This window comes from Molossus molossus, unplaced genomic scaffold, assembly GCF_014108415.1.
Source record: "Molossus molossus isolate mMolMol1 unplaced genomic scaffold, mMolMol1.p scaffold_m16_p_4, whole genome shotgun sequence".
NCBI classification, from domain to species: Eukaryota; Metazoa; Chordata; class Mammalia; order Chiroptera; family Molossidae; genus Molossus; species Molossus molossus.
The window spans coordinates 92559260-92575031 of NW_023425377.1; the positions used below are offsets into that span (position 1 = coordinate 92559260).

At 35.3% G+C, this 15772-nt stretch overlaps 1 protein-coding gene across 9 annotated transcripts in view; it reads left to right on the forward strand.

Moving 5' to 3' along the window:
* Nucleotides 1-15772, forward strand: part of LOC118643644 (probable ATP-dependent RNA helicase DDX60) — a 103941-nt gene that overhangs the window by 82977 nt on the left and 5192 nt on the right. For 6 of the 9 annotated variants that reach the window (XM_036281900.1, XM_036281906.1, XM_036281899.1 and 3 more), the window contains 4 exons: nt 8031-8178; nt 9297-9439; nt 13430-13581; nt 14909-14971. In XM_036281900.1, coding sequence (XP_036137793.1) covers nt 8031-8178; nt 9297-9439; nt 13430-13581; nt 14909-14971 — 506 coding nt within the window. The other 3 variants (XM_036281905.1, XM_036281904.1, XM_036281903.1) reach the window with 3 other exon arrangements.

Here is a 15772-nt window from a genome sequence, read left to right on the forward strand (position 1 = left end):
TTAAATACTATTACTAGTGTATTCCACTAGAATCTGAGAAAGTGGGATAGGCTGGTTATACCAGTAAACTATTACACCTTAGTAAATGGTGACAAGGAACAAAAAGAGGAAAGTTCATCTACATTGTCTAACCTCCAGTGTCAAACTTCAAATCTTAGGGCTCACAGAATGTTCTCTGAACCAGTCAGTGAACACAACTTTAGGCATTGACCTACATCATCGTCACATTTTTATAATCACATGTACATTCTTGAACTATTATTTATTTTTTTGTTTAAATAAATTTATAGTTAACTTATTAAAAATGTAGTATCTCTGTTCTTTGTAAGAATAGAGATAACTTCATTAAAAATACAATAAAAGATGGTTTTGAGTGGAGGCCTCCTGTCTCTCTCTCTCTTTTTTCCTTAAAGATTATTGTAAATTTTGCACTCTCAGGTAAGCTATAATAGGTGGCCATCACTCCTATTACAAAAGAGAGCTGTGAATGTAATGACAATTAGGTTGGCTAACATGATAAAATGGCAAGAACTTATCCAAGGTGTCATAGGAATCTCTAACTATGGTTTTTCTCCCAAAGAATGTATCTATTCTGGAAATGGGTTGAAAATTGTACTTAGCATATGCAGAGAGCCTCTGCTGTGTGGCAAAATAAACAAACAAAACATACATGCACATGAAACAAGAACAAACAACCAACACAGCTATTAGTGACCATGTGGGGCTGGAGTGACAGACTAGAAAGTTGCGAGCTTTAACCACAGATCATTTACGGGGTACTAGGTCTGCATGAAATGCTGGGGAACTACACCAACTTTCTTGTAGACTTATAGCATTTATTAAATAAAAACCCATTGGAGGGAAGGGTCTGCACTTATTTATAGGTTTGTATCCCCCTGAAGACAGTTTTGAAGCCATTTAAGGCTGGAAGGTATAAAAGTAAGTTTGGAAAGAGGTGGATTTTTGGCTGAGAAGACTGAGACCCACCATCCTCATACTAAAATCATAAGAGGATCATGATGTAAGAAAATAAATCAGATATAGACTGAGATTTATTAAAACTGGAAAACAGGACCAACCACTTCAGTCTATAGTTGGACTAAGGTGATCACATCCTCACTCACTTGGCCAAAGAGAAAAGTGGGGGAACTCATTCTGGTGGAAGATAACATCATTTAAAGCCTTTCATGTCCTTCTATGAACATTTTCTGGTGTAAAAAAATCTCCAAAACTAAAAAAACTGAGTAAGCAAGAATATATGACCAATTTAGCAGGAAGAAAAGCAGGCAATAGTAGTAGACACACAGATGATTCAGATACTGTACTTAAAAGGATGTTAAATATGATTGATATGTTCAAGAAAATAGGGAAAGAGATAGATAAAAGTGGTCAAAGGATGAATTTCACCAAATAATGAATGGACATTAAAGAATCGAAAAATATAATATCAGAACGTATGTATCAGAAGTCCGAATCAGTGAGTTGACAGTTCAATAGAAAGTAGCACAGAGAAAAGAAAAATGAAAATAAAAGCATATAGCATAAAAGACATGTGAATAATACTCAAAAGGTATAATGTTATATATGAGGCATACAAGAAGAAGAGGAAGGAGAAAAATGGTGGAAAAGTATTCAAAACTGCCCTGGCCGGTTTGGCTCAGCGGTTAGAGCATCGGCCTGCGGTCCGGAGAGACCCGGGTTCAGTTCCCGCTAAGGGCATGTACTTCGGTTGCAGTTTGTCCCCGGCCCTGGTTGGTCGTGCGGTGGCAGCCACTCGATGTGTCCCTTCACGTCGATGTTTCTCTCTCTCTGTCTCTTCCTCTCTCTCCCTCCCACTCTATCTGTACAAAAAATGGAAAAATGTCCTCGGGTGAGGATAAAAAAAAAAAAAAAAAAAGAAAAGTATTCAAAACTAATAGCGGATAAATATAAATAAGCATGAAGCTAAAACTAATGGAAATAAAAAACAAAGAGAAAATAATAAATCAGCTTAAACTCAAACAGACATTTCCTTGAAAAAAGCAATATGATTAATAGCTGACTTTTAACCAAGACTTGTTGGCAGGTGTGAGGTGATATCTCATAGTCATTTTAATTTGCATTTCTTTGATGATTAGTGATGTTGATTATTTTTTCATATGTCTCTTGGCCATTTGTATGTCCTGTTTGGAGAATTGTCTATTCAGGTCCTCTGTTCATTTTTTAATTGTATTGTTTGTCTTTCTTTTGTTGAGTTGTATGAATACTCTATATAATTTGAATATTAACCCCTTATCCGATGATCATTGGAAAATATGTTCTCCCAGAGAGTGGGTTCCCTTTTCATTTTGATGCTGGTTTCTTTTGCTGTGCAGAAGCTTTTTAGTTTGATGTAGTCCCATTTATTAATTTTTTCCTTTGTTTCTCTTGCCCTAAGGGATGTATCAGTAAGAATTCTGCTATGTGTGATGTCTGAGATTTTGCTGCCTACATTTTCTTCTAGGAATTTTATGGTTTCATGAGCTACATTTAAATCTTTTATCCATTTTGAGTTTATTCTTGTGTATGGTGGTCTAGTTTCATTTTTTTGCAAGTACTTGTATAATTTTTCCAGCACCATTTATTGAAGAGACTGTCTTTGTTCCATTGTATGCTCTTGCTTCCTTTGTTGAATATTAATTGTGCATACTGTCTTAGGTTGATTTCTGGGTTCTGTATTTTGTTCCATTGATCTACATGTCTGTTCTTGTGCTAGTACCAGGCTGTTTTGATTATGATGGCTTTGTAGTATAACTTGGTATCTGGTATTGTGATCCCTCCCACTTTATTCTTATTTTCAAGATTGCTGTGGCTATTAAGGGTCTTTTTGGTTCCATATAAACATTTGGAGTATTTGTTTTAGATCTGTGAAATATTCCATTGGTACTTTAATAGGAATTGCTTTGAATCTGTAGATTGCTTTTGGTAGTATGGACATTTTAATGATGTTGATTCTTCCAATCCATGAACATGGTAATGCTTGCACTTTTTAAAATATCTTCTATTTCTTTTTACAATGTCTTATAGTTTTCTGAGAACAGGTCTTTACCTCCTTGGTTAAGTTTATTCTTAGGTATCTTATTTTGTTGTTGTGGCAGTGGTAGATGGGATTGTTTTCTTAGTTTTCATTTTTGAGTGTTCATTATTGGTATACAAGAATGCCATCGATTTCTGGATGTTAATTTTGTATCCTGCTACTTTGCCAAATTCATTTATTTAATCTAGTAGTTTTTTGATGGAGTCTTTATGGTTTTCTATGTACCATATTATGTTGTCTGTGAATAATGACAGTTTCACTTCCTCCTTTCCAATTTGAATGCCTTTTATTTTTTCTTCTTGTCTAATTGCTGTGGCTGAGACTTCCAGTGCTATGTTGAATAAGAGTGGTGAAAATGGACATCACTGTCTTATTTCTATTCTTAAGGGAAATGCTTTTAGTTTTTGCCCATTGAGTATGATATCGGCTACAGGTTTTTCATATATGGCCTTTATTATGATGTGATCCCTTGATTCCCAGTGGACATATTTATTACAAATGGGTGCTAGATTTTGTCAAATGCTTTTTCAGCATCTATTGACATGATTAAATGATTTTATCTTTCATTATTTTTATGTGGTGTATCATATTTATTGATATGCAAATATTGTACCAGCCTTGCATCCCTGGGATGAGTCCCATTTGGTTGTGGTAAATAATTTATTTAATATATTGGTGGATCTGATTTGCTATTATTTTGTTGAGGATTTTGACATCTATGTTTAACGGGGATAAATGCCTATAGTTTTCTCTCTTTGTAGTGTCTTTATCTGGTTTTGGAATTAGGATTATGATGGCTTCTTAAAAATAGCTTAGAAGTTTTCTTCTTGAATTTTTTGGAATAGTTTGAGGATAATGGGTGTTAGTTCTTTGAATATTCGGTAAAACTCCCCTGTGTAGCTGTCCAGACCCGGGTTTTTGTTTTCTGGGAGAGTCTTGATTACATCTTCAATTTCTTTAGTTGTTATTGGTCTGTTCAAGTTTTTTGATTTCTCCCGGTTCAGTTTTGGAAGAAGGAATTTGTCCATTTTATCCAGGTCATCCAATTTGTTCTCGTATAATTGTTCATAGTATTTTCTAACAATCCTTTGTATTTCTGTGGTGTCAGTTACTTATCTTCATTCGTTTCTGCTTTTGTTTATTTGGGTCCTCTCTCTTTGTTTCTTGGTGAGTCTGGCTAAAGGTTCATTAATCTTGTTTATCTTTTCAAAGAACCAGCTCTTGGTTTCATTGATCTTTTGAATTATTTTCCTAGTCTCTGTGTCATTTATTTCCACTTGACCTTTATTTCTTCCCTTCTACTTGTCTGGGTTTTTCTTTTTGTTTTCTTTCTAATTCTTTAAGTTATAGAGTTAGGTAATCTATTAGAAATATTTCTTGTTTCTTGAAGTAGGCCTGTAATGCTATGAACTTTACTCTCGACTGCTTTTGCTGCATCCCATAGATTTTGTGTTCATTTTCATTAGTTTCCAAGAAGTTTTTGTATTTCTTTCTTGATCTCCTTGGTAACCCATTCATTGTTTAATTACATGCTATTTAGCCTCCAAGTGTTTGAATGTTTTTGAGTATTTTTATTGTAATTAATTTTTAATTTCATGCCCTTGTGATCTGAGAAAATGCTTGATATGATTTCAGTCTTCTTGAACTTGTAGAGACTTAGTTTGTGTCCTAACATGTTATCTGTTTTTGAGAATGTCCTGTGTACACTTGAGAAGAATGTATATTCTGCAGTTTGGGAATGTAATTCTCTGTAAATATCTATTAAATCTATCTGATCTAGTATGTCATTTAGCTGTTTCCTTGTTAATTTTTTTGTCTGGAGTATTTATCCAGTGATGTCACTGGGGTGTTGATGTCCCCTACTGTGATTGTATTGGTGTCAATTTCTGCCTTGAAGTTCTCCAGAAGTTTTTAAATATATTTTGATGCTCCTGTATTGGGTGCATATATGTATACCAAGGTTAATCCTCTTGTTGGATTGATTCTTTTAATATTAGGCAATGGCCTTCTTTGTCTCTTGTTAAGGCCTTCATTTTGAAGTCTGTTTTATCAAATATGAGTATTACTATACCAGCTTTTTTTTTTCATTTCCATTTGCTTGGAAAATTTTTTTCTATGCCTTCATTTTCAACCTGTGTGAATCTTTTGTTCTGAGGTGGGTCTATTGTAGATAACATATATATATATGTCATGATTTCTTATCCATTTATCTACTCTGTGACTTTGTATTAGAGCATTTCATTCATTTACATTTAAGGTAATTATTGATATGTATTTACTTATTGCCATTTTTATTTTGTATGCCAAATTATTCTCTCTATTTCTTCTGCTTATTACAGCAGCTTCTTTAACATTTTTTTGCAGTGCTAATACATTCTCTCCACCTTTTTTTGTCTGGGAAGCTCTTTATTTCACCTTCTATTTTTGATGATAGCCTTGCTGGATAGAATGGTCTTGGATTCAGATCCTTGTTTTTTATTACCTTGAATACTTCATGCCATTCCCGTCCGGTCTGTAGTATTTCTATTACGAAATTATCCGATAGCCTTGTGGGAGCTCCTTTGTGGAAAACCTATTGCTTATTACTTGCGGCCTTTAAGATTCTCTCTTTGTCTTTAAGTTTTTGGCATTTTAATTATGATATGTCTTCGTGTGGACCTCTTTGGGTTCTTCTTACTTGGGGCTCTCTGTGCTTTCTGAACTTGTGTGCCTTTTTTTTCGTCAAGTTAGGGAAGTTTTCTGCCACTGTTTCTTCAGCTTGATTCTCTAACCCTTGCTCACTTTCTTCTTCTTCTGGTATTCCTATGATGCAGATGTTGTTACATTTCACTTTGTCCCACAGCTCTCTTAAACTGTCCTCCTGTTTTTTAATTATTTTTCCTTTTTGGTTTTCTGATTGAGTGATGCTTTTCTACCCTATCTTCAAATTCACTGATCCAATCCTCAGCTTCCTCTAATCTGCTGGTTATTTCTTCCAGTGTGTGTTTTTTTTAATCCTCACCCGAGGACATTCTTTGATATTTTGTTCAGATAGAGTGGGAGGGAGAGAGAGAGAGAGACATCGACGTGAAAGGGATACATCGAGTGGCTCCCACCCACACAAACCAACCAGGGCCGGGGACAAACTGCAACTGAGGCACGTGCCCTTAGCGGGAACTGAACCCGGGTCTCTTCAGACCGCAGGCTAACGCTCCAAATGCTGAACCAAACCGGCCAGGGCTTCCAGTGTGTTCTTTATTTCTGTTATGTCATTCTTCATTTCTGCTTGGTTGTTTTTCATTTCCAATTGGTTGGTTTTCATTGTTTCTATATCTTTACTCATGCCATTGGGCATCCTTTTAATCATTACGCTGAACTCTGTATCTGATAACTTGCTTATCTCCATTTGATTTAGCCCTTCTTCTGGAGAATTCTCTTGTTCTTTCATTTGGGACTTATTTCTTTATTTCACCATTTTAGCTATCTCAGCAGGGTTTTGAGCCTGCCAAAATCTCCCTGTGGATATCAATGTTCTGCTGATTGTGGCTCCCTCTGGTTGGTTTGGATGTGGATGGAAGGGACCAATCTGAGCACCATTGTCTGGTCTTATTCTCCTGGGTAGAGCTGGAGGGCAGTCTCAGTCCCTTAATGAGCCTCAGGTTGTAGTCCTCAGCTGAATGAAAACATCCCCTGATGGGTAGGGTAGGAGGATTTCCAGCTGGTGATGCAGTTGCTTCTCCTTGGGCTAAAGCTGCTTTGAGAGGAAATCTCTGCCTGAAGAAACTGGTTTCTGCATTGTGGATTAATGACTCAGCATAGGGGCCCAGGCAGCCACCTTCACAGCTCTGACCCCCTGGCCTCGAAACCTGAAACCCAATAACTATGGGCTGGGCCCAAGACTCAAAGTGCCTAGAGACTGGTTTTTGCCTGCAGGCTGGCTGATAGTCTCTGACAGTTAATGAGTCTCAAGTTGCAATTCTATGCTAGATGCTGACTCCTCCTGGCTGGGCAGGGTTAAATTCTGATGGGTGGGGCAGTTGCTCCCCCCCCCTCCCCCCCCGCAATAGCTGCTTTGATGGGAGAACTCTGCTTGAGAAGAATGGTTTCTGCAGCATGGGTTAATGGGTTATCTCAAGGGGCCAGGCAGCTGCCTTCACAGCTTAGTCCCCAGATCCATGAAACACAACTATCAAGAGCTAGGTCCCAAGACCAAAGCATTCAGAGACTTGCTTCTGCCTACTGGCTTTCTGGTAGTCTCTATATCATAACAGTATTAATTCTTCCAACCCATGAACATGGCATATCTTTCCATTATCACGTCTGCTATAACTTCTTTCACTAGTGTTTTATACTTTTCAATATAGAGCTGTTTCACCTCGGTTTAATTTGTTCTTAAGCATTTTATTCTTCTTGATGCTATTGTGAATAAGATTGCCTTAATTACTTTTCAGATACTTATTGTGTAGAAACACAATTTATTTTTTAATATTGATATTCTGTCCTGCAACTTTGCTGATTTTGTGTATTAGTGATAATATTGTAATGTGTGGAATAATTAACAAAATATTAGTGAAATTAATCCAATGAGGTTTCAGTAACTCTCACAAACAAATGAGGTTTATTCCAGGCATGGAAGTTTATTTTGTACTATTGCTTACTCTCCAAATGTATCACTAGATTTTTTGAGCCATTCGCAAGTCTAACGTCATTTGAAGCCATGCTTCTATTTTTATTAAGTATGATTAAAACACATTTTTTAGAAGTAAAGGTATTGGTGTTGATAAATGCAAATAGAAATAAAAATTAATTTTACCTTAATTTAATTTCATAGACGGAGGAACAAAAAAGTTAAATTACTAATACATAGGAACTGTAGAATTATATTGCAGTGTTCTTTGCTCTTCTTCCAAAGTTTCAGTTTTCAAGGCAAGTATATAGATCTCTCTGAAAAATATTTGGCCATTTGGAGTTCTTGATGATCTCCTTGATGATTTAGGTATTCCTTGAGGATCTCCCTGAGGATTTTAATGCTGCTTTACATGAGTATAACATGCAAGTTACAAAGGACTTTGCCTCCTTCCTACAAATTGTTTCCAAATTGGCTGACATGAAACAGGAATATCAACTCCCATTGTCAAAAATAAGTAAGTATACCTTATCTTCACTGTGGGACAATTTAAAGCATAAATAAATTTGCCTAAGAGTATTTTATCCCAGGAGAAGAACAGAGCCCTGAAAATATCAGTCTTGCATTAGAATAAGGGGGTTCCTTCTGCTTTCTAAAGAAAGAAACTGATTATTAGAAGTTAAAAAGGCAGTGGGGAATGAAGATCAGTAGAGGCATTTATAAACCATCTGGATTAAAGGTACCTTTGGGGAAAAGCATGGAAAATGGAATAAGGACATATATGAGATGTGAGAAACTAGAGAGGAATATGCATAGTGTTCATGAACGTCAACTCTCAGCAGATACCTGGGTCCAAACTTTGGCTCTGCTGCTTGTTAGCAGTGAGTCCTTGGACAAGTGCCTCCATATTCATACCTCAATTTTCTCAACAGATACATGAGAAATACAATAACATTACCTACTTAGTTTAAGTGAGGTTTAAATAAGTAAGCTACATTGTAACATCCTCAATTGAAAAGGAGGGGGAGCTTGTAGCTTCCTGGGCTCGCTTAAAGTGAGAAGCAATATGAACAAAAGCAGATAATAGCAGTAGAACATTGTGAGCATCCCAGAGGAGGCAACGTAAGAGTGTGTGAATATCTTGCCTCCATAACAAATTAGAGCCAATTTTGAATGCATGAACTGGTGCTTTGTAACAGTAGAATGGAAAAAACCAAAACAAAACCTTTCTTTTCATATGCCATTTCCAAGCCTACTGATAGTAGTTACTTGGAACACCCTGTCTGGAAAGATTTTGAGGCCATGTCTTTGTTCAGTGGGAAAAAGTACCAAGGTAATAACAATAATTCTGTGTTAAAAGAGTATACACTTTAAATTTAGTCTTTTATTACCTGTTGATCAAAGCAATATAAAATATAAAATAAAATTATATATTGATAATACTATTAAGAGCTAACATTTATTGAATATATTCTGTGCCAAGATATGCTATTCACTTTATGTGATATGTCTTACTCAGTCTTCATAATGACGTAGGTCCTGGAAAATTGTATGGTCTAGAGCAGATACATAAATAAGACTTGATAATTTGGCTGATTTTAAAAAAAAGAATCTATCTCAACCTATTATGGCCAGATTTCACAGGTGAAGAATGTGAAGACTCCCAACTTGTATCTCACTTGATGAGCTGCAAGGAAGGAAGAGTAGCTATTTCTCCATTTGTTTGTCTCTCTGGGAACTCTGATGGTGATTTGCTTCAACCAGGAACTCCAAAGCATGTAAGTAGAAAATGAAGTTTCAAGATAAAATATCTTTAAGAAAAAAAATGGATTTATACTTCCAGGCAGCTTAGAAAGGACTTCAGATTTCCCAGAGTGGGGAAAAAAAAAAAAAAAAATCCAGGTGTATCAACAGAAATACCCAGGAAATGATGCTCTTGAGGCCAGTATTGGCCTGAGGGACCTGCTCCACTATATACAACTTCTAGGACCCTCACTTTCTTCCACCTTTGAAGACTGTAAGGGACACTGACACAAGTTTACTATGAAAAGAGCACATTAAACTATCTTTGGGCTTTCCCAGTATTGCTATAGAGATGGTAAACCCCCATACAATCTGGATCACTGATGTCCAAAATGGAGTACGAGGAGCTTGACACACTTGGAATATGCCGAATAATTCATTTGAATGTAGGAATATACTTTCAGAATTTAATTTATATCTCTATACAAATTTTGAGAAAGAAAATAATATTGTTTGTTACATTCACTATTATGGAATGACATTGATGTCTCAACTCCATTTAATTCCAAAATTAGTCCTCTATCATGTAAAGTAGTGTAATGTCACTTAGAAGAATTTGTAAAGACTATAGAGACCCTCGTCATTTTAAATGGATACAAACTTTAATCATATATTTAAACAATTTCTAGTGATATAGTTTCCAGCTTCAGAAAAATATTTATATGCTAAAATAAAGCCATTGCATCATTCTTTTAAATGCATAGAATGGAGATAACTCCAAAGTGTCTTAATACCATAATTTTTCAAGTTAAAAGCAAGTCAATAATTAAATTTTTAATGGTTTAAAATTAGGAGTAGTTCTCTTTCTCTTGCATTTATATTCTGCATTTCTGCACACAGTTGTACTTTAATGTAATCACCCTAATGAAGTTACCTTATTTATCATATTTCTTAGCTTAAATAGTATGCAATTCCAAATTTAATGGTTATACCTTATTAATCACAGAAACTTAAATATAATACAAATTTTGAGAAGTAATTACTAGAAGAAAATTAATGTTGTATTAGAAATGTATACATTAATGAGATGAATGAGGCTATTTCTTTTTTAATTAGTCCATATAACTATGAGTGAAAATTTACTTATTTTCAGAATGAGACAGGGTTTCAGCATGACATTTTAACTTGAATTCTGAGAAACTTTATTTAAATAGATAAGTAGTGGAGATGGAACTACTTTTGTTATAACAATAATACACAATTCTTCTAAAATCTTCTGAGTTGTATTCCCCAAGTCACCTAACACTCTATCATCAAAATATATTTTAATGTTCTCTTAATTAACAACTTGATTAGATTCACCTTCAGTTTTGTTGAATTTAAATAATTAGACACTATCTAATTTTTTAAAGAGTTTTTTTTTTTTTTTTTTTAATGTGGTCTTTAAAAACGTTCATTTTCTCAATAGGAAAGCAGATTTGTCATTTGTTACTGTTCTGTGCTATATAACCCCAAGGTAATGTATCATAGTAAGTTGGGAAGCTATTTGTCTTATAGAATGAGAATGAAGCATTTATGAAAGAAGAGGCAAGAAAGAAACTTTTCTTTCTATTGATAGGGAACATGATTTAAAGACAAATTGGAGGGGAGTTTGGGGACTGGGTGAAAAAGATGAAGGGATTAAGAAGTACAAATTGGTAGTTACAAAATAGTCATGGTAATGAAAAGTAAAGCATAGGGAATATGGTCAATAATATTGTAATAATGATCTGTGGTGCCAGGTTGGTACTAGAAATATCAGGGAGAACACTTTGTAAAGTATATGGTTGTCTAACCACTATGCTGTACACCTGAAACGAATACAAAATAATATTGAATGTGAACTGCAATTGAAAAAAATAAAATGAAATAAAGGAAGTGGTGTCCAAGGCAAACAACAACAGCAAAAACAAAACAAATTGGAGACCACTGCTCCAGGTGTGAAGCTCTATGTGACTAGCTCCCTAGAGTTTTACCCTGTATGTGTCTCATCATACACTGCCTTTGACGGATGAGGATTTCTAGCATAGAAATGATAAAGGAGTGTACTTTAGCTTATAAGACCAATAATGTTATGAATGTTCTTTTCCTGTATTTTATTTGTACAATCACAATTACTTAGACAAGAGATTTTGGAATAATTTTCTTTCCTGTTGAAAAAAGATATTGTTAAGTATTACAATTTCACCTTCTCTCTATTGTACAACTAATTCAATTTATGGACATTATGTATTATTCACTTTTGTTTCCTTTCCACTTGCAACTTTTTCCATGGCTTTTGAAGAGACACTGATAACAGTTATGATAGGATATAATGTCTATGTCTCACTGCCACACAATCACCATCAGTTAACAGTGACCTTTTTGGGACAGTGACTATGTGACTCAGACACATAGTTGTTTTTGATGATGTGCTAGAGAGAAGGGGGGTTGATTTATTTTATCTATTTTGAAGCATATTGATCTTGTGACTATTTCCTGAGTATTATTTGGTGGTTACATGCCCTTTGCCTTATCCAACTTACTTTATACAAACTTATTTGATTGGTGTAAGTTATGATCTTTTAAAATATATTTTTCTTTATTGTTTGCTACCTTCTAGTGTAATTCCAAATATGCATACATACATATCTTTAAATAACATATAAATAAGCTACAAGGCCAAAACTAATAAAAACACCTATGTACTCGTCCCCTATTTGATTCACTTATGAAATCAACAGTCCTAAACTTTGAAATCAGCTGTCTAAACTTTGTGTTTTTATTTTTCCGTTAAAAATGTCAGTCTCCAAAATCACATTTTATTTTTGTTGCTTTTGAATTTTATAAAAAGTGAAGGAATGCCTTACTGTGGTCTCTTGGAAGCTGCCTTTTTACACCCAACACTATGCCCGTAGGATTCATTCATGATATGACATGAAGCTCTTTCATTTTTACCACTTCATTGTAGCGCGAAAGTAAAACCTGTTGATGTCTTCTACTCTTAACAAATGTTTGTGTTTGTTTCTAGTCTTTTTTTAAAATGTGTTTTTATTGATTTTTTAGAGGGAGAGTAGGGAAAGAGAGATAGAAACATCAATGTAGGAGAAATATATTGATCAACTGCCTCCTGCTCACCCACTACTGGTGGTTGAGCACACCACCCAGGCCTGTGCCCTGACCAGGAATCGAACTGGAACCTCTTAGTCCATGGGCTGACACTCAATCCACTGATGCACACTGGCCAGGCTGTTTCTAATCTTTATTGTTCATAGGGTTACTATGAACATCGGATACACATGTGTAACAGTTTCCTTTGAGTATACATTTTCTGGATTTCCGGGGTCAAAACAATTTCCTGGACCATAATGGAATAAAAATATCCCAAAAGATGTTACTAATAGTAACTTTCCAAACTACCAGAAAGTCATTTTAGAGTGAAGTTGTACCAATTTACACTCTCACTAGCAATGTACTCGGATTCCCACCGGCCTGGCAAAGTATAGTTTTCAAAAAAAGAGCAGACATGGAAAACTCTTGATTTGCTTTCTTTCTTTTCTTATTTTCCTTCTTTTCTTCCCTCCTTCATCCTCCCCTTCCTTTTCATCCTGGTAATTGGATTATAAAAATTGTTAGCTTGGTTCAGTTGAACTCTTTTCCTGCGACATACAAGACACGAGGTCCCTGATACTGTGTTTATAAAGATATTTCCTGTACAAGTTAGGATAATGATACAGTTTTAAATTAGCTTCCCTTTCCTCATGGGTCTTGCTGTAGTCTAGACTGGATGGTTGAATGTGCCATCAGTATGCTGTGAGGCCAAGTCTTCTCTCGGCTTGTTTAGGGTTGCACCACCCCAGTGTATAAGAAAGACACTTTCTTCCCTCCCCGAAAGGGTGTGTTTTAAAAATGTTGGTTTAAGGAAGTAACTGAACAACATGATGTGAGAAATTATAAAATTTCTTTATGCATAAATAACAAATTAAGAAAAGTTGCATTTTTTTCAGGTCATTCTGCACACAATCGGTATCAATCACTCTCAGGCTCCTTTGCTTTGGCCAGAGAGATTTGATGGGCAAGGAAGAAGAATGCCACTTAATGCTTATGCACTTGATTTCTACAAACATGGTTCCTTGATAGGGTTAGTCCAGGACAACAGGTATGTTTTATTTGTTTCCGTATATATCCCTACCTCTGTATCTCCCTCTATTTCTATATCTATATCCATTTCCATCTCTATGTTGATCTCTCTTTCTCCACAAGTGTATATAAAATAAATGCACTTAATGAATTTTAGGCAAAGGACTTTATACAATGTGAAGTACAGGTTAGTTATGCTAAACATACTGGAATTTTATTCTTACAGAATAATGGCAAGAAAAAAATACAATGTCTTTGCCATTTTTATTTGTGGTTTATCAGCAAAATCTTGGGACAGTCTGACTCACTTGACACAAAGAATTATTTTAAGATATACATATTTTCACATACAAATATATTTTTATTTATTAAGTATTCTATTTATTTGTTATTAGATATTTTAAAACTGAGTAACAATAACAAATAATTCCATGCTTTTCATTATGAGGGAACTATATAGAAAGTATATTATTTACACATCTGAGGATTGAAAAACATGACAATTGTTTTAGCTCTTTGGCAGGGAAATCATTTTTGAAAATAGTAAGTAGGAATAAATCCTCTTGGATTTACCTAGGGATGGGGAAATTGGCCCAGACACTGAGCCCATAGATGTGAGGAGGAACATTATGTCACACCAACCAGGAATTCAGTGTGTATTTTATGTAATATTTTGAACAGTCCTTATTGAGTTAAGGTATTTAAAACTTCTTACACTCTTAATTTTAAAATAATGTTTTTTTTCTTTACTGATTTTAGAGAGAAGAAGGGAGAGGGAGAGATAGAAACATTGATGAGAGAGAACATTGATTGGCCGCCTCCTGCATGCCCCCCACTGGGGATTTGGCCCACAACCTGGGCATGTGCCCTGATCGGGAATTGAACCGGCAACCTCTTGGTCTTGGGTCAATGCTCAACAGCTGAGCCACACCAGCCAAGCAAAACTTCTTACATTCTTGAGAAATATTGATAGTTTTTAAAACTATGGGTCATTATTGTGAATAAAGCAGCTATGATTTGGTAAACAATCTATTTGGTGCTTCCTGTTTGACCCTCTAGCTCTCATTCACTCTTTGGAGCTCTACTTTCCTACTCTGGTGTTGTCCTGAGATGTCACCTCCAGTTTGTTAGTCATCTGTGGCTGTGATCCTTGAGACTCTTGAATTTACAATCACCATTTCCACAGATTAAATCATCATCTGGGAGTCTGTGGAAGAAATGATTCTGGTAAACACATCTTGGCAGACAAAAGTAATCCATTATTATCGACAAATCTGACATTTCAATACGGAACAAGTTCTTTAATGTTTTTACACCATTAATTTTCCAAATATTATTTTGTTTAGGATGAATGAAGGAGACGCTTATGAGTTGTTGAAAGATTTTTCACTCACCATTCAATCTATCAGGTTTGTTATGTATTTTAAATACTGCTTTAGAATTTTCCGATAATTTAGTGGTAATTTGAAAAATGTTGAGCTCATACTTAAAGGTGTTATTGAACCTTTTAGGTGCTATGCATTTCAACTCCCCAAAACTTTGCAGAACTTCTCAACATCCTGTTACATTAGAGTTAATTCCAAAATCCATTTGACATTAAGTTGTCATCCAGACCAGAGCCTCAGTCCCAGGCACTGTGCACCAACAGAGAGCAATATTCCAAAGCCTCAATAATCCCTAGTTATCCCAATTTCTATAATCAGTGTAAATCAGGTACATGCTGCCTCAGAGAGCCCCTGAGGGCTCCGTCAGGTTTCTGGTTTATATCCACTTACATATTCTTAGCTCTTTATACCTAGTGTTTTCTCCAGGCTTCACCCAACTCCGATCTCTCATATTGGCTTCCTGTTTTCTTCTTTAACAGAGCCCATGAATCCCTTCATTATGGGATTTTTGCTAATCAGGTCATTTCATTTCTTTTATCTAAGGTTAATCAGACATGTTTGGACTTTTTATATGGATAATGAAACTTTTCGGATGGTGAAGCAGAGGGAATTGCTCTAGATTGAGTATTCCTTACGTGTTCATAGTTATCCAGTTAGAGTCTTTTGAGCATCCCAAGAAACTTCAGAGACTTTAGAGCTGTCTCAAAAACTGAGCCGAGGAAATCATTCATTCATTCCTTTTTACAAAAGTATTGAAGTATTACTGGTTTGAGGGGTAGTCTAAACATTTGAGATATAAGGAATTATTAAATCTATTCCCACTTT